This window comes from Chrysemys picta, chromosome 10 (assembly GCF_011386835.1).
Source record: "Chrysemys picta bellii isolate R12L10 chromosome 10, ASM1138683v2, whole genome shotgun sequence".
NCBI classification, from domain to species: Eukaryota; Metazoa; Chordata; order Testudines; family Emydidae; genus Chrysemys; species Chrysemys picta.
The window spans coordinates 22,450,783-22,469,732 of record NC_088800.1 but is presented as its reverse complement, the minus strand read 5'-3'; the positions used below and the strand labels follow the sequence as shown (position 1 = coordinate 22,469,732).

General features: G+C 41.5%; 1 protein-coding gene across 8 annotated transcripts in view; it reads right to left on the bottom strand.

Annotated features, from left to right (window-relative positions):
* The window catches only part of SCG3 (secretogranin III), a 56,469-nt gene that overhangs the window by 12,514 nt on the left and 25,005 nt on the right, over window positions 1–18,950 (bottom strand). For 6 of the 8 annotated variants that reach the window (XM_065559421.1, XM_065559416.1, XM_005305048.5 and 3 more), the window contains 2 exons: window positions 2,323–2,406; window positions 1,274–1,402 (listed from right to left, as the gene is read on the bottom strand). In XM_065559421.1, the coding sequence (XP_065415493.1) occupies window positions 1,274–1,402; window positions 2,323–2,406 (213 nt within the window). The remainder of the gene's footprint in view (window positions 1–1,273; window positions 1,403–2,322; window positions 2,407–18,950) is intronic. The other 2 variants (XM_065559418.1, XM_065559417.1) reach the window with 1 other exon arrangement.

The following is an 18,950-nucleotide window of genomic DNA, read 5'->3' as shown; positions in this document are numbered from 1 at the left end:
AATGGATACTTTTTTGCAGATAATGGACTAAATTAATGATATTTTGACCTTACAGATGTCAGCAAGCAAGCCTTTTAAGGAGGCTGTTAATCACTCCAGTATGAATTTCTTTCATTCACACCTAAAAACCTTAAATTGCAAAGGGTTAAAAATCTTAGAAAAGAAAAAATACTAATTTAAACACACTGTCTTATTTTCATAATTTAAAAATAAGCATTTCTGGTTCTTTTCTGAGCACCTTTGGGATTCAAAAGGGATCAAGTGCCCAGTCCTGCTCTCGCATTGGTCTCAACAATATAACTCCTATTGACTCCACTGTACATGGCTGCACTATCCATGCTCTTTAAAATACATTTTAAACAAAAGAATTGGCACGAGAAACTTCTCAGGGCAGAGAGACTGTCTTCCTCTGCTTTACATGGAGCCAACCATGTCTAGTGCTTAAACAAGTACTAAATGATAATATATATGTGACTATACTGCATTCACATTTAAGGGATCTCTTCTTCCCTCAATGTGTACGTGTATCTGATTTACCTTACCCAGAATTATGCTCTTGCGTAAAGAGGCTGCTGATATTCCATTTCAGTCACTAGGGTAGTTTAAGGTTACTAATAATCATTCCAGGCTGTTTAGAGGATTGGTGGCAGGGAATACAGACTGCTGGATTTAAGCCAAAGTGCTAAATTAGAATTGTCATTACTCAATACCAGCTTATCTGAAAGGCCTGAGCAATTCCAATCAGTTTAGGGGTCAAAGAATATATAAAGAAAGAGAACTTCACAGTGCAGAGAAGAGCTAGGCGGGAATTCACTAGCTTGAGTGGAAATTCTTGAAGGTCTGCCGCCCAGCAGTGTTGGGTGCATTTCGGAAGAGTAGGTCACATATGCATGAATGGAATTGTATTAATATTAGGGCTTGTTGAAAATTTCCCATCAATGGGAAATTGTTTTTTGATTAAATGAAAATGTTTATGAAAAATGTCTGCGTTCAATGGAAAATTTTGATTGTTCATCAAAACACCATGCACGCGACAAGCATGTCAGCTCAGAAAATGAGAGTTCAGACCCAAGAGTTGAATAGGAATTGGTCCCATGCCCGCACAGAGTGCTAAACACAGGACCAATGGGCTTGTCTCATTACAAAATTATTCCAGTGGTGGTATTATGCTGTATCCACACACCTGTGCCACTCTGCTGTGTATGTAATCCACTGCTAGCCTGACCAGGAAAAAAATCCAGTCATTCGGTGTACAGGCTAATAGCAAGAGTACCTTTTGGTTCTTCATTGTTTCCTGCTGTATTTTGCTCTTCCACTTTTGTGGAATCCTTCAATGTTTCATATTGTTTTTCCATTTTAGCTGCTTCTTCCTTTGTACTGTCTGCCTCTTCATTGCTCTTATCTAAAGAAGTTGCAATCAGAACATTCCCTTACTTTTGTACCATACGTACCATAAGTGTTTTGAAATCACATCATTCATTGCTAAACAATAGCATGTTCTTTTGGGAAGTTCAAAGACTTTGACTATTGATTCAGAAAGAAACTCATAGAAGCCTGAAAATGGTGCATCTCTAAAGGTCATCTCCTGCCTTGGTCACTGAAAATGCCTACCTTTTCTCTTGCAAACACTACTTCAAGTCAGTCAATTAAGATACACACCTCTACCCCGATATAACGTGACCCAATATAACACAAATTTGGATATAACGCGGTAAAGCAGCGCACCGGGGGGGGCGGGGCTGCGTGCTCCGGCGGATCAAAGCATATTCGATATAACACAGTTTCACCTAGAACATGGTAAGATTTTTTGGCTCCCGAGGACAGCATTATATCGGGGTAGAGGTGTAATAATATACATTCCCTAAGGGCTGGTTTCGAAGTTCATGGAAGATTATAGAAGTTTCTCCATTGACTTCAATGGGCTTTAGATCAGGCCACACAATCCACAGAATGGGGCCTGCCTTTATTTTTTTCTTGTATTGCAGTGAGTACAAAGAAATCAAACCCATCGAAGTCTAGGGCCAGGTCCTCCAAAGCATTACACAAGGGTTGTCCTTGCATATGGGTAATACTCACTGAAGTAAGGATCATCCCCAGTGGAATAAGGACACTCGTGAATAAAGATTTGGCGGTTTTGGCAATTATGTGACAACTGCTCCCTTCCAGCAGACATGATAGTTACAGCCCTGCACTTTGCAGGCTCAGACCCTTAAATTACCAGTCTGACACCTCGTTACATTAGTTTACTTATAACTAAATAGATTGAACAACAATGCGTTATTAAATAGTGATTGCAAGGAGATAGAGGAATAGAGTAAATACCTGCTAGTAGCTTGTTTTTAGTGCTGGTCAGGGGGCTTTCAAGTTTACTCTTTGTCTGCAGAGCTATCATTGCATCCAAGTTTTCTGGAAAATGAAAAAAACCTAGTTACTCTCATACTGAAAATGATAGTGCCCAGATTACACACCTGTGCAAGAACAAGGTTAAATTGCCTGTCAAAAACAAAAGGGTTACGCAAGGAATTAATAATTCTTGTCACCGAAGATATAATGTAAACTGTAAAGGCAACTGATTACCAAGTAACAGAATAGCTATTTGGCTACAGAGAACTTTGAATATTTTTAAGTTAGAAAATATGCTACGGCACGATAATATGGGCACCAAATAATACCAATATGCATAAAAGACAGCATGAGACTGTAGATCTATTCAAATTAGAGTATTTAAATCATCCACACTCTTCTTCTTCCATTTTGATTCAGTGAATGAGCTGACAAAAATAAAGACCACAATGTACCTACCAACTGCTTGCCTTGTGGTGTAAGGAATGGATGTGTGCAATTACAAACATTATCTCAATCAAAACTGCAAACAGCATGTTTCTTTTTCCTGGAAGGAGAATATTCCCCTGAACAGTTTCTCTGACAAGTGCTTTTATACTCTAGGTGGGAAATTAGTCCAGTAAAAAGGTTTTATGTGATATTTAAAGTGGAATCAACTTTTAGATTAAAACAGCATTTGTACAAGTGCCTCAGAAAACAAACATTTATTAAAAACTTAGCAGACTATGGTGACTTTACGCGGCCCTAGGAGACTGTAGAACAATGCTTTCTAGTACTTTAAAAACCTTTAGGTCTAACTCTTGTATCCTACAAAAGTCAAAGCAGAATTTGGCTCTTAGAAGGAAAAACATTAACAACTCAGATACGATCAGTACATACTAGTACAAGGAAAACAAAACCCTTTAGATATTGTGTTTAATTACACACATGCAAATGCAGATTATCATGTAATTAATTATGCTTTCTCATTTATATTGTGGCATTAGTCTAGAATTTGCTTGTTCTTTCAGCAACCTTTTAAAAGTACAATTGAACATCAATCCACAATTCTATACTTAAGAAGATAAGAATGGCCCTACTGGGTCAGACCAAAGGTCCATCAAGCCCACTATTCTGTCTTCCGACAGTGGCCAGTGCCAGGTGCCCCACAGGGAATAAATAGAACAGGTAATCATCAAGTGATCCATCCCCTGTCGCTCATTCCCAGCTTCTGACAAACAGAGGCTAGGGACACCATTCCTGCCCATCCTGGCTAATAGCAATTGATGGACCTATCCTCCATGAATTTATCTAGTTCTTTTTTGAACCCTGTTATGGTCTTGGCCTTCACAACATCCTCTGGCAAGGAGTTCCACAGGTTGACTGTGTGTTGTGTGAAGAAATACTTTTTTGTTTTAAACCTGCTGCCTATTAATTTCATTTGGTGACTCCTAGTTCTTGTGTTATGAGAAGCAGTAAACAACACTTCCTTATCTACTTTCTCTACACCAGTCATGATTTTATAGACCCCAATCATATCTCCCCTTAGCCATCTCTTTTCCAAGCTGAAAAGTCCCAGTCTTATTAACCTCGCCTCATACGGAAGCTGTTCCATACCCCTAATCATTTTTGTTGCCCTTTTCTGAACCTTTTCCAATTCCAATATATCTTTTTTGAGACGGGGCGTCCTCATCTGCACACAGTATTCAAGATGTGGGCGTACCATGGATTTATATAGAGGCAACATGATATTTCCTGTCCTATTATCTATCCCTTTCTTAATTATTCCCAACATTCTGTTCACTTTTTTGACTGCCACTGCATATTGTGTGGATGTTCTCAGAGAACTATCCACAATGATTCCAAGATCTCTTTTTTGAGTGGTAACAGCTAATTTAGCTTCTAAACTTCTAAACCAACAGCTGCTCTGTGAGATTTTTGAGTGGTTTGATTCTGGGTTGCTAACTTTTCCTTTGTAGAAATAAGTGAACCATTCATTATTAGATATGCTGACTATGGAAGAGTAGATTATTATGGGATTAGTAAAAACTTTAAATATTTTAAATCATATTTTACTTATGAGGCAATGAAGAAAACACACAGAGCTAATCATTTTACCCATCTTCTAAGAGCATATTTTTCCAAAGGAGAGATCAAAAGCACTGCACCCTAAAGGTTATATTTTAAAGAAACATATTTTACTTCACAGCAGATAACCAAGAGCAATTTTGCCCTACAGCTGGTGAGAAATATTATAATCTTGCATGGCTAATGGAGTCATCTACATTTTTATTTACATTAAATTAAAATGGTAGTTTTTTGTTGGGTGATACAATGTTTTGCATGATTGCAAATCTGTTTATACACAAAATTAAGTTTCTTTGTAAAAACTTTTCATTTATTATACATTTCTGTAATATGAGATTGTGACCTGGCGACATCTGCTCAACTAAGGAGGACTGGACTTGGTAAGCAGTTGGATGAGAGACCCACGAAGAAAAAAAAAATGTGTTGTAGGAAGTCATATTGATGTCTCAGTAATCACCTACTCCATAGCTCATTGAAGTCAATGGAAAGATTCCCATTGACTTTCATAGCCTTTGAGTCAAACCCTCAGTTATTTTTCATTCTGAATCTGTACTGTGCCAGTACACCAACGTGGTTTGGGGGACTACTGTGCTGCAGGAGGTAGGATCTTTTGAATAGGATGTAAAATTGAGGTCCTTGTGCTTATGTTCATTAAATTCTGGATCAATTTTAACCATGCAAATAGATTTGCTCTATACATTTCTCTTGCAGTTTCAGTTGGATAAATTATTCTAATTCACATTCTGTTTTATGCTGTTGTGAAGTATTGCCACTTTTTTTTAGGCCCTAATCCAGCAAGCCATTTAAGCATATGCTTAACTTTAAGCAAGTGAGTAGACATTTGAAATCAACGGTCTATTCAGATGCTTAAAGTTAAACATATGCTTATGTGGAATGATTGATTAGGGCCTTCCATGGTCCACCCCAGAAGTGATAGCATTTTAGTGGCAGGTGAAATGATCCCTATATTATGGAGAGACCAAGAGTTCTCCACGGTTAAAGTTACAACAGGGTTCCACTGAAAGGCTGATCTTCAAACCCCTATATAAATCTGTAGATGTATATTTCTATGTTACCAAATATGAATGAGAAGGAAATTCAAAAAGATTTTTAGTTAAACTTTTTTTAAAATCACTTCTTTTTGAAATTTTCAGACAGTAGCATCTACATAAGCACCAAAATGCTTTAGGAGCACAAGACCCAATGGGATTTTGCTCCTCAGTCACTTCACTGCTTATGCAATTCCCATCCACTTGCCTAACATTCTTTATATTTTTCTATATTATTCTATATTATTTCAACTCAATTTATTGATGTTAAACAATACACATTATCGTCTTGTTGAGTACTCTGTGCACAAGACAATAATGTCTGTTGTTCACCAGCAATGCAAGTATATATATATCTCAATATATATAAAAAATTAGCATAGTTTATCACTAATGAATTGGGGCTCATCACTGAACTCAACACAGAACAAAACATGATGATGGAAAAAAGTTTCATCTTCAAAAGCTAATGTGTAAAACTCTAGTCCTCACAAGTAGATGTGGACAATTTCTTATACAAGCCCTTTCAATAGGGCAGTGGTCCCCAACCTTTTTGTGGCCAATAGCACATTCATGTTTTCAGAAAAGTGTGGCGAGTGCCAATAACTTTTCAAGGCTTATTTTGTATTTGTACATTAAATAATATGAAAAACATCATATTTAATATTACATAATATATGAATCCATAAGATAAAAAAGGTAATTTTACATGCAAAAGGTATTAATTAAGTTATTCAGCAATTACTCTTTCACCTTACCATGTGAGTTTGCTCTTTTTTATCTACCTGTAAGAAAAATTAAGGAGTTTTTACAAAATAAATATCATAAACAGTTTTCATCTTATTTATTTTTAAAAAGTAAAACATGAAAAAAAGTTAAACACAAGTTAATCATACGCGCTCATCAGCACTTAATGGAAAATAGGTATCATTAATTCACGTGGTTTTTCTAATAAAGTCAGTGTGATTTTGGCACTGCATTTCTTCAGCCAATTTTTCGTAGTTGGGAGAGTAGGATGATATTCCCGTTCATAAGCAATCATCAAGATGGGCATCTGTAAGCCGAGATCTGTATTTTGATTTTATGATGTTCATTGTTGAAAACAGAACTTTGCATAGATAAGTGGAACCGAAATAAGATTTTATTTTGTATGCTACATTTTTTAAGGCAGGAAACTTTTTTCAGTCAACCAGATTCCAAAAGTTTTCATCTGTTGCGCAGGATTTTAGAACAATATCATTTTAAAGGTCCAAAATCTCCAGTTCCACTTCTGTTCTTACTAGAATGAGACTCGCAATTGATGTAGCCATTTCTGTTACCTCTATTTGGCAAGTAAAAGGATTCACAAGAAAGGCAACTACAGGCTCAATGATGGTGAACTGTTGAAATCTCTTTTCAAATTGTTCCAGAAGGGTTTGAATGTGGATAACAAATGGTGATGGGTTAAAATCACTGTCACATACCATTTTCTTCATATGTGGGAAATGTATGAGAGACTTCGTCTTCATATGTGACATCCACAAGATCAGTTTTGCTTTGAATGATTTTACAGAACCTGTCATTTGAGCCACATATTTGTCTTTTCCCTGGAGCTCAAGATTTAAAATGTTCAATTTGTCAGTGAGGTCAGCAAAAAAAGCCAAGTCCATTAACCAGTTGGAGTCTTCTAGTTGCTTGAAGTTCTAATTTGTGGACTTCAGAAATTCTTTGACCTCTTCAATTAGGCTTAAAAAACGTGCAAGAACTTTACCTTTGCTCAGCCTCGTACTTCTGTGTGCAAGATAAGATCAGATTGTTTATCATCAACATCTTCCAACAGGGCATTCAAAAATCGGTATTGCAAAAGTTTCGCTCGAATAGAGTTAATTATTTTAATAACAACATTCATGACGTGTTGAAAAGAAATAACTTTGACGCACAAAGCTTCTTGGTGGATAATGCAAGGATAAGACAAAGTTCAGAAAGGATTCATTCTTCTTGCAGAGTGCAATGAATCCATTGGCACCGCCCATCATTGCTGGTGCCCCATCAGTGGTGATCGCAGACAGCTTGTGTAGTGGCATACTAATTGATGTTGCGTATGATTTGAATAAATTACAGATGTCTTCACCCTTTGTTCGCCCTTTCATAGGCAATACTTTTAGTAACTCTTCTTTTACGGTGAAGTCACTAAATACCATCCTCACCATAACTGCCAACTGCACTGTATCCAATATATCTGTCGACTCACCGAACTGCAGTGAAAACCAGTCACATATTTCCAAGTCATCCTTTAGCTGAGTTTGCATGTCGCTTGAAATTGCATGTATCCTCCTCGTAACTGTGTTGTCTGATAACTGCAAGCCTTGTATTGCCGACAAAATCTCACGCTTGTTAGAAAATCCTTGAAACAGGCAATCAGGACCAGTCAAAAATGCTTCTTTCAACAATTCACCGTCTTGAAAGGGGTTTTTTCTTCTTTGTGAGCAGATGAGCAATTTTAAAGGAAGCAATAGTAGCACTTTTAGACTTTACCACTTGTCTAGTGAAAACAGATTGCTGGGCAGATAGAAGAAAATTAATCAACTCAGATTTAAGTGGATGGCTAATGTCAAAAGAGCCATGATTAGTTTGGAAATGGCGTTTGACATTGTTTTTTCGGCACGGCAACAGTACCACTGCACAATAAGCAAACACATTTCCCTTTATTTTCAATAAAACAATAGGATTCTTCCCACTCTGCGTTGAAATAATACGTACGTTGTCTTTTATTTGGGGCAAAATGTTAAAAAAATAATAAATCGCAAAGCACGAGAAAACAGTGCAGCGGAAGAATACTCACAAAATATACAGAAACATGGGTCACTGACAGCCCACTGCGTGCGCAGGCGCAAGCAGAAAAGAAAGAGCGGCAATACACGAGTGACGAGAGGTTGGAACCAACAGCATGCGCATGAGACAGCCTACATCTGCACTACCATGATACTACTAACTCTGGTAGGTCATTCCGGCGAACGAAAATGAGACCAGTTTGCGCTGGGCAGCGCGGAGAGAAGCCGGAGAGAAGTCGCGGCCCTGTGCCTGCCAGGGACAGAGAACATCTGTCCCCAGCAGGCGCGGGCCCACGGCACTACTTTTCACACCTTGTCACTAGGCGGGTGCACATAAATACCCTGGTGGGTGCCATGGCGCCTGCAGGCACCGCGTTGGGGACCACTGCAATAGGGAGTCCTTTTTACAGGCAAAACTTTGAAGCTGCCTAGTTAGCTGCATGGCATGTTAACATTCATATAAACATTTAGCAAACTACTGTATTTTCAGTTTCATATATTGGGAGTTAGCTATGCAAGCCATTCATGGGGATTGCAATGACACGTTCTCACACACAACAGCGATATGATTACCCAAAAGGCCAGATTCTTATTAAACAGGATTGGTTGCTTCCTTTTTTCAAAATTAATTTCCACTCCTCCCCAACAGTTTTCATTTTTTCAAAGCACTTGTGTTTCCATCAGATGTGGATGGATCACAGTTGAATAATGTTTGCTTTGAGTTACATTAATGGCATGAGTCATCTTCAGAAATGACATGTGCAGGGCCAGTAGCTAAGCAACTGAATGTCCTATTTGGTGGTCTAACAAGATCTGATGACTTTTCTAGTCTGGTTACCCTAGCAACCTATTTGTTACAGAGTAAGAATTCATAAAGGTGTTGACCTTTTGTCGCCTGGCCACCTCTTTGTAATGGTACTAATCAAGGCAACAAAACAAGAGCTAAGGAGCTAATGGATGTGACCCAGGTTAGTAAAACAGCTATCCCAAGGGCAATAGGCTTTGAGAATGTTATTAGCTACCATGAAGGCATTGTTGACTAATGGTTAGCTCCAGAAACCAGACATCAAGCAGATCTGGTTTCTACTCCCAGCTCTGCCGCTAGCTTACTCTACATCAACATACTGGCAACTATCAGCACAAACTCTTATGCTGAAGCTTGCTACAGTATGTAAAACTGATTTATTTACCTGTAGTTAAGATTGCTATCAGGTGCCATGATCATCACATTCTGTTTAAAAACCCAGCATTTCTATGCTGCATAGGAACAACACAACAGAACAAGTCTTTTTGCAGAAGTGTTGTTTAATACCATAAATTTTTGTCATCAGTCAACTTTTAAATTAAGTTGACAAGTGAACAAAGTTAGAATGTGAAAGTGCCTCCTAGGCACAGGTTGATTATGCAAAGAAATTATATCTTTCCAGGAAATGTTACAAACCCCCAGAAACCATCATGAAAAGATAGATCTGTGTACACAGGGAGAGAAGTATCCGCTTTCGATTATTATTAATTCAGCTAAACATTAGCATGGGCAGATTACTCACTGCCCACTAACAAGCCCATAGCCATTTAAGTAATAATAATTGGCTCTTACCCAACAATTTCAAAATGGTTTATGACAATAGATTAGTATTACTATCCCATTTTACAAATGGGAAACTGAGGCAGAGAGGTGTAAGACTAAACAAACTGAATGCAGAGTTTGGCCCTTAATCAGCTTCACATCGGTCTCATCCCATCAAAAGGGGTTATATGAACTACTAGTAGCTAGAGATGGGCCTCCAGCACCGAACTAGAGGTGGGTTGCAGTCATGGAATGGAGGCACCACTCTTGCCCACAGACAGGAGAAAGATGTCTACTAGATCTCTTTGTGGCATTGGTTATCACCGATCACTGTCCTTCCTCAGAGGGAAGCACTAAAATGGCCCACATCCTTCCTCTAGGGATACTGCAGAGAGCTGTGATAGCGATAGGTAACTGCCCCTCTGCCTCCAGAGAACTCATCTCTGGAGTGTCAAGTCTCTCCTCCATCGTATTTAACATCCACACCAAGTTAACAAGAGCAATCATAAGGCACCATGGTCTCAAATGGCAGCAACATTCAGACAACACCCAGCTCTACATCTTTATTACTTCGGCCACAAGGAGCACCATTTCCAACTGTTCCATTGACCAGCCATGATCAGCACCTGGATGTAAGCAAGCCGGCTGAAGGTGAACCCACACAAGACAGAGGTGGTGGTAGGAAGAGGGAGACACTTTGAACATATAGCAACTATTATCACATCATTTTCTACCAAGGGAGTCTGCCTCCAGCTCAGACCACAGCCTTTAGGTCCTTCTAGACTCCCCACTGCTATGCTGTTTGTTTGTTTGTTCCCCAGGACCCCAAAAGGGGTAAGCATCCAAAGGGACTCGGCCGGAGAGCTGAGACTCCATCCCCTTCAGAGTGCTACAGTCACTTGAGTGACCAGATCTGGAGTTAGTGTATAACCTATCAACACCCCAAGGGGGCACTGGTGAAGGACCAGAACCCTGACAGTCTGCCACTGGCTAGGAGGCTGAGGCCTGTACTGTTTGTTGTATGAATCTCTAGCTGTGACATCCAGGCCATACACAGGCATAAACACACAAACATCCACAGAACTGGCCCAAGCTACCTAAAAGAACGCCACTCTTTCCATTATAATAACCTCCCCTGACAGCTACATTCTGCAAGAAACATGGAACTCTCACCCTCCAGGGTGAAGTGTGGGAGAGCAGGAGACGGGGCTTCCTAAAAAAAGTTATGTCAATATATAATGTATGTACACCATGTGGCCAGCAAAATTGCCCTCCCGAGGCTAGGGTGTGGCTCCTTCTTACTGTTGATCATCTGTCAGAACACAAGGATCACTGGGAAATTCTGGCAGAGTAAATGTCTAACTCTTACTTAAGCCTTGTGAATTTGTCATGCATGTTTCTGGTACTTCGTCCCAACACACTTATCACCAGAATATTTTTACATGTGAACGTCTCCTTGAGAATCTGCCTGCCTGCCTGCCTGAGTGGTGTCACGGCCGAGTGTTTGCGGCCGAGTGTTTGCAGCCTCACCATTACCACTCACGAGAGAGTCATGTCATGTCACAGACCCCAGGTGGGGGCAACATGCCAAGAGGGGCAGGCTGGTCTGAAAAGAGACAGATGCAGCCTCACACACTGCTCTCCCAGCAAGGAGAAGGAGAGGACACTCTGAGGGGCAGGGCCGGTCCACAACATTTTGGCACCTGAGGTGGGGAGCGCAAATAATGCCCCCATACCCCCTTGCTTGGGCCAAAACTTTGAAAGGTCTCAATTCTGCCTTCTTCCTGTTCTTCTCCTCTCATGGTACTGCTCTGCTACCTACCCCAATAAAGGAGAATTAACTTAAAATGCCTTGTTCAAAAATTGTAAGTAACACAACTTTCAAATGCCTGGACAGCAAATGTAACTTTTCTTGTCTGCATAGTAAACACTGGCATTTTTATCTGTTTGAATAATCAAAGTGGTGCTTTCCGTGCCTTCTTGGTTGCAAAGATTTGAACTGCTTCCTGCTGAAGGTCCACAGTCTGGACCAGCCTCTCTTGTGTCATTGTGGAGCGTAGATGTGTTTTTATTAACTTCAGCTTGGAGAAGCTGCGTTCTCCACAGCAACTGTTACAGGAAGTGTTAGAAGTATGCGCAGAGCAACAAAAGCATTTGGAAAGAGGGTGGTCATCTTATTTGTGCACATATATTCCAGAACAGCCTTTGGAGTTGATCCTGCTGAAATGTATTTTGAAAGGGCTTTCAGTTCATCACTAAATCACTCGCATCAATATCGCGCATGTCATCACGTGTCAACACTGTCTCTAGTGCCCTGCATTGCTGGTGTAGGTCTTCTTCAGGTATAGTGAGGAGTTTTGGAATGTCATACAACATCCCAAATATACTGCTGTGTTCCTTGAGCTGCATGGAATGTTCTTCAACTGACTGTATTGCACAATCTAGCACCTGGTTAAAGAATTCAACTTTGAATTGTTGTTTGGAGCCTCTTATGGGATTAGCCCATGTCTCGTAATCAAAATGTCTTCTTTGGTGACTCTTGTATTCTTGAATGGGTGGGAAAATAGCTTCAGTGTGAAGTTCCTCTGCCAACTTCTGTGCACTCTTCAGAACATTTTGAAATCCCTCATCTGACCGGTAAGACTGTAGGTATGATTTTGCTTTGTCCAGTTGTTCCATTGTTCCAGATATGTCAAGGTCAACCCCTTGGAGTCTCTTGCTTACAACATTTATTTCAAACAGTATGTCATGCCACAACACTAAGCCACACAGAAATTTGAAGTTATGTATGTTTCTGGTGATTCCATTTCCCTCTGCCACTGTTCTCCCACGAACAGTTCCTGTCATAGCATTATCCTCCATAATGGCAACTATGGCATTATCTATCTTCCCAATTTGGTGTTTGATAGGCTTTATTGCCTCCTCTCGACTTTCCCATCGTGTGGCACTCAGTGGTTTCAGTGTCAGAGAGGATGTTTCCAGATGTTGCTTCAAAATTTGGCATCGATGAGTTGATGCAGAGAAAAATACATAGATGCTTTGAATTACATTAAAAAATTCAGCAGTCTCACTAGAAGCTGATGCTACATCACTGACCACCAAGTTCAATGAATGAGAACTGCATGGGACAAAAAAACCTCTAGGGTTTAACTCTCAGATCCGTGTCTGCACTCCTCTGTTCTTTCCTCTCATGTTGGCACCATTTCGTAGCCCTGACCTCTCATGTCAGCTATCGCAATTTCCATATCTTCCAGCTTTTTAAGCAGCACATTTGTCATACCAGCTCCTGTAGTATCATCAATGTCAATAAATTCTAGAAAACGCTGACAGTCACCATTGCAGGGACATTTTCACTAGGTTCTGTTGTTGTTACAAAACGCACCATTAACGTCATTTGTTCCATATGGCTGATGTCAGGTGTGCAGTCCAGAATAACAGAGTAATATTTTGCTGACTACAGATCTGCCACAATCTTGTTTGACTTTTGTTGCCAGTAACTGTATGATCTCATTTTGAATTGTTTTTCCAAGGTAGTACATTTCTTGGGTGGTGACTCTTCTTAGATGCTCCTGGAGTACAGCATCAAACTCAGCCATCAGCTCCACAATTTTAAGGAAGTTTCCATTGTTTGGCACATACAGCTGATCTGAAGTGCCACGCAGTGTTAGGTTTTGGCAAGCATTCTCACAATGGCAATGAGCCTTTTCAGAACATTTTGCCAGTAAAGAGACTCTGATGCAATCTTCTCTTGATGCTGATCATCTATGGTGGCCTTTAACCTTAGTCTCATCTCAAGCTCTTTCCACCTATGGAATCCTCTCTCTGGTGATTTGCTGCCTTCTCATGGCATGCCAGATTTCTAGCCAGATTTTTCCAGTCCTTTGTTCCTGTAGAATCCAATGCGGCTGGAAAATTAGACTGGAAGAGTTTGCAACAAAAACAGTATGGAGCATTCTGGGTTTTTGAATACATAAGCCATGGCTTCTCCACTTTGTCACCATTGGGGATTTCACGCCAGTAATGTGTTGGATGGAAACTTCTATTTTCATTGTCTTTGGGGAACATGATGTTTTTCACTTGCTGTGGCCCATGGAGTACAAGGAAGTCCCTCAGGCTACTGCTCAAGTGGGTCCACAGTCCTGGATCATCTAGACTTAAGGAACTAAACTCAGCAGCAGCTGTTTCTTCCGCCTCCACCTCACTCTTCTCTGATCTACACTTTTTTTCAGGAATGTGCATGGTTACATCCATTTGAGATGGAGATATGGATGCTGCAGTAGCTGCCAGGTCACCTGCACTCTGACTAACTGGAAGATCAGGCATCTCCTCACCATTCACATCCTCACTGGGGCCGGAAGGCTCACCGTGAACATTTGTCTCTATTATCAGAGGGGTAGCCGTGTTAGTCTGAATCTGTAAAAAGCAACAGAGGGTCCTGTGGCACCTTTAAGACTAACAGAAGTATTGGGAGCATAAGCTTTCGTGGGTAAGAACCTCACTTCTTCTTGCATCTGAAGAAGTGAGGTTCTTACCCACGAAAGCTTATGCTCCCAATACTTCTATTTGTGTCTATGTATCTCAGGAGAGCTCCTTCCTGCTTAGATAAAAAAGCTTCCTTTGCTTTCTTTCTTCGAATGCTGCCCCAGAGGGGTGTTTTCTTCTTTCACTCATGACTGCTGTTCTGTGCCAGCTATAGTGGCTCTCAACACTCAATTGAAGGGGACAAATAAGCAGGCTGGTAGCAGGGCCTGAGTGAGGGAAGATATCAGCCTCTTAAGGGCCTAACTGGCTCTACTACTTCAGTTGACTGCCTGTTCTCCTCAAGTGGATTCAGGAAAGCAGCAGGAAACAGGAAACTCCCTGAGAAGCTGGTGTTAATCAGTCCAGGCTCCTGGGGCTGCTAGAGAGGTACATAAGAGGCTCCTCCTCCTCCTCTCTCTCCCTGCAGCTCCTGCTGCTTTCTGTTATTCCCTCTCACCTTTTCTCCTGCCCGCCTGTTATGTCTCTTGTGCCCTCCTTCCTCCAGCACAGCACTCCACCATCTCTGTGCATCTAGAGCAGAGAGAATACATATGCACCAGTAGCAGACACAATTTTCTACACTCTGGGTCCTAGTGGCGCCCCCCCACAGTCTGGCACCTGAAGCGGCTGCCTCAGTTCGCCTCATGTAAGGCCAGCCCTGCTGAGGGGGACATCACAATTAAGAGTTTGTTTGTTTGAGGGGGAAGCAGTGTCAGGATTTCCTTTGTTGTTCCTGTTTAATCCCTTCCCACAAAAGCTGGGCATCAGGCTAACCACTTCATGCGGCTCAGGATAGCTAGATGCAGCTCCCTCCAGAGCAGTGGTTCTCAACCTAGTTACCATTGTGGGCTGTATATGCAGCTCTCTCTGTGTTGTGTGGGCCACCTCCACACAATATATATACTACCTGTATGGTCCTGAGGATGTCACATTGGCCGCAGCTGTGTGCTGATTGGGCCGCAGGTTGAGAACCACTGCTCCAGAGGATTTTAACAACATCACTCTGGGGTTAGCCAGATGGGAAATCTCTCAAGAGCCATATGACGCAATTTCTCCTCCTATCTAAGCCCCTCCCTCTCTGGGGCTGTACAGCCCATTAAATAACATTCTGATAACATGCAGCTTGCGAAGGGCACTGGAGTGGGCTAGGGGCCATGTAAACCCAGCCTGGAGGAACTTAATTTGGGAAATTCAGATAAATGGCACCCTTCCCCCAACATCCTAGTCCTAATCCCACATTTATGGTTTCAGTGCTCAGATGTGCCTACAGAGACACTGACTCCAGAAGGCAGTCCTTACGCTGAGCTGTTAAATAACAACAAACGGGTAGGCAAATGGTCCTTTCCCCACAAACAGAAAACAGGTGAGAGGGTGCAAAGCACTGGGCTTTCAAGAATCAGAGAAATCAAATTAATGCATCAGCAGAGAAGCTATTAGGAGGGCTGGCACTTATAACAACAGATCCAGGGGGGAGAGTGGGAAGAAGTCAGCAAAGGGACATTAAAGAAGAGCCATGGCATTTGCAAGAACAGAGGAATGAAATGCAATATCCTCCTTTTAGTTTAAAGGGTGTTACATGGGGTTTGGAGAGTCCAGGAGGGAGGAGTGGCTCAATGAGAGGGGGCTAGTACTACTGAAACAACTGAAACCTCCTTCTAGTAATTCAGCTGATGAGGTCCAGCCCCTGTGGATATGCTATGACCTTACATGTCACTCAGATTTCTCTCTTGGCTCAAGATGTCCATATCTATACACTACAATATGGGGCAAATCCTTTCAGAATCTCAGTGCCATGTCCTAGGCCGGCAGTCACATGCTTTTCATTCTAGGGCTGCCATTGGCTCTTTCTGGAGTCAGATCCGGCACTTTCGCCAGACTGAAGAACTCCCATTTGAAGCCTCTAGGGCTTTGAGTGGGAAAGGAATGTAGGATCAAGTCATTATTGGAATTTTTGTTCTGGGACAACCCACAGGAGCACCACACGGTCTCTGGGGAAAGCAGGAAAACCATTTGACCTGTTTTGCTATTGAATTCAATGCCATCCCATAGATTGGGAGACTGACCTCCAATGTCCTTCTAGATAGGAGTGGATGGATCCAGACTATCCCTTTAGTGCCTCTTTATGGTGCGAAGGAGTGGATTTGGCCCTCAGGCCACAGGAGAGCTGGCTGGCCAACACATCCCTTTTTTGAGATGGAAGGATTAGGGCCAAACTGAGAGGTGACCTATCTGGTGGTGAAAGTTAAACATTGGTAAGTGTGTGTATATATAAGTAGATGTAATTTGTTCGTTGATGGGGACAGAAGGTTGTAGCAAGAAAAGCAACTGGCACTGTGTAATGAGGGGTTTGATAAGACTTAATTATATTCATAGGGGTGCCCTCCTTATGTCACACCTGCTTATAGACTCCTGCCACAGCCCTCATCCTTCCTTCCCCTCCTCATGTAAGTTACATTCACCAACCTGTGTGTATCCTACATTGTGAGGGAGGCTTTCACCTGACAATTCAGATGCAGTAATAGTGAGTGAAAGAGGAATATGCTTCTGGATGCTTTTCTGCTCTCTGCATTACGCTATTGGCTCAGTCCTGATCCCACCTAAGTAACTGGAAATTTTGCCATTGGTTTCAATGGAACATGTTCAGGCTCAGTGTCTGGAGTGGCTATATTGAGGAGTACTGCACAAGCTTGGCAGTGTACTCAGCTGTGTCCTTGTGTCCCAATTAAAGGCCAGGTTGTGTCTCCTGGGTACTGGCCTGTGTTGTGGTGGAGCTCTGAGGGGCACTTTGTAGGAGGTCTAAGGAAAGAACACCCACTTTAGCATCCCAAACAGTAGCGGAGAGAGCATGAGAGCAACACAGCGAGTCAGTGCCCCCATGGGATCAGAGGTGCATTTTCCCAGGGTATGCAGAGTTTGGGGTCTGCACTCCCTGTGTCCTCAAAACTTTCCACCAGAGAAAATTTTTGCAGCTGAACCACATGGAAATTCCTGTGTCTTCTTTCCCCTCCCAGGGGGATTTCCTTCAGAGGTACAATTTGGCTCCAATATAGCGTTACAGTAAAACTGTATTATTAGTAATATATTTAGAGAAGGGACAAACTAGTTTTAAAAACTCCGGGTATGTCCACCCAGGCAATTGCTCATACGGAGGGTGCGTGCCTACGTATGAACCACCTACCCACTGCTGGTATGTCATGTCATTTGGAATCCTTCTCTGAATTGCCCATGAGAAACAAATGACAAGGCGAAGGGGAGATGCATGGAGACATCTGTTCATGTCCAGTTCCAACCAAAATAATCTCCTACTCAGTTGTGGAAGAGGCTAGAGAATCTGACAGTGATTTAGAGCTGAAGGAAGGAGGTGTGAAAGAGGTGGCTCTGGCTCAGAGTTGAAGCAAGGAGGTGGTTCTGACTCAAACACTATAAATATTGAAGAGATGAAGCCATGTTTATTTTTCCTCTTAGCCACCAAACTGGTATGCTTTTGATCTATGGTATCCCTACACTTGGGGGATACATGGGGTTAGAAGTTCACGTGCTAGTGCAGATTTTATTGAATTGGGATGGCAAAGGATAAGATTGCTACAATATTACTCCCATAAATGCTATGCCAACAGGTAAAATGTAAGCCCTATTCTCTAAAGAGTATAGGTTAAGTGTTAAGTACCACAATGAAGTCCGATTTGTCCCCTGATTCCTTATAAGTATTTGTCCAGCTTCTCTTAAAGCTCTGTTTACATTATACTCCAATATTTATTACAAATATTTTCCATAATGATTATAAAGGGACTCATTATATTTAGGGATTTATTTTGAAATGTGGTAATTTATTACCATATTTAAATGAACTGGAGCTCTTTTGGGAGCCATGCTATTTGTTTGGAATCATGGGAGGCTTTCCCACTAAATATTTATTAAAATTAGATGATTTTCTGTATGCAGTTAGCATCAATAGAAGAGTGGGATGACAGATTAACCCGCACCCATCTTCATCTGCCCAACCAGAAAGAAGGAAATCTGAGCCACACAACCAGTTCTAAAGCACCACAGGACAGTTCTGGATTACCTTCAGATAAATTAACCACAATTTAACACCTTTAAAAAAAAGGATTCACCTACACGGAGATACCCTTCCACCTTAAAATGAGCTGGGGTGATAATGGTGGGGGAGGGGAGAAGAACCCACATACAGTACACTAGAGAGGAGACTCTCTCAGCACCCAGAGAAACTCCCTTTCTTTGTGCCGTTCAGCCTGTGCATTACCGACATATTTATCTCATCGTTATAGAGACATGCCTCAAATAGGAGAGACAAGCTGTCAAAGGGAAACTCCATCGTGCTTCTACTCAGCACAGTGAAAGAAAGCTAAAGAAGGAAAGTGATATGTTGTTCATACTCCAATATTAAAATGGTGCATTGCACAAAGATCTATACAATGTGGCATTGATCCTGTCCTGCTGAAGTCAATGGGAGTTTTGCCATTAACTTGAACAGGAGATGAGGCCAGTCAGCATCTCTCAGGAGGCCCTCAGCACCTTGCAGGATTTGGGCCTTTAGTGATCAGTCTCAAACTCTTTGTAGAACATCCAGAA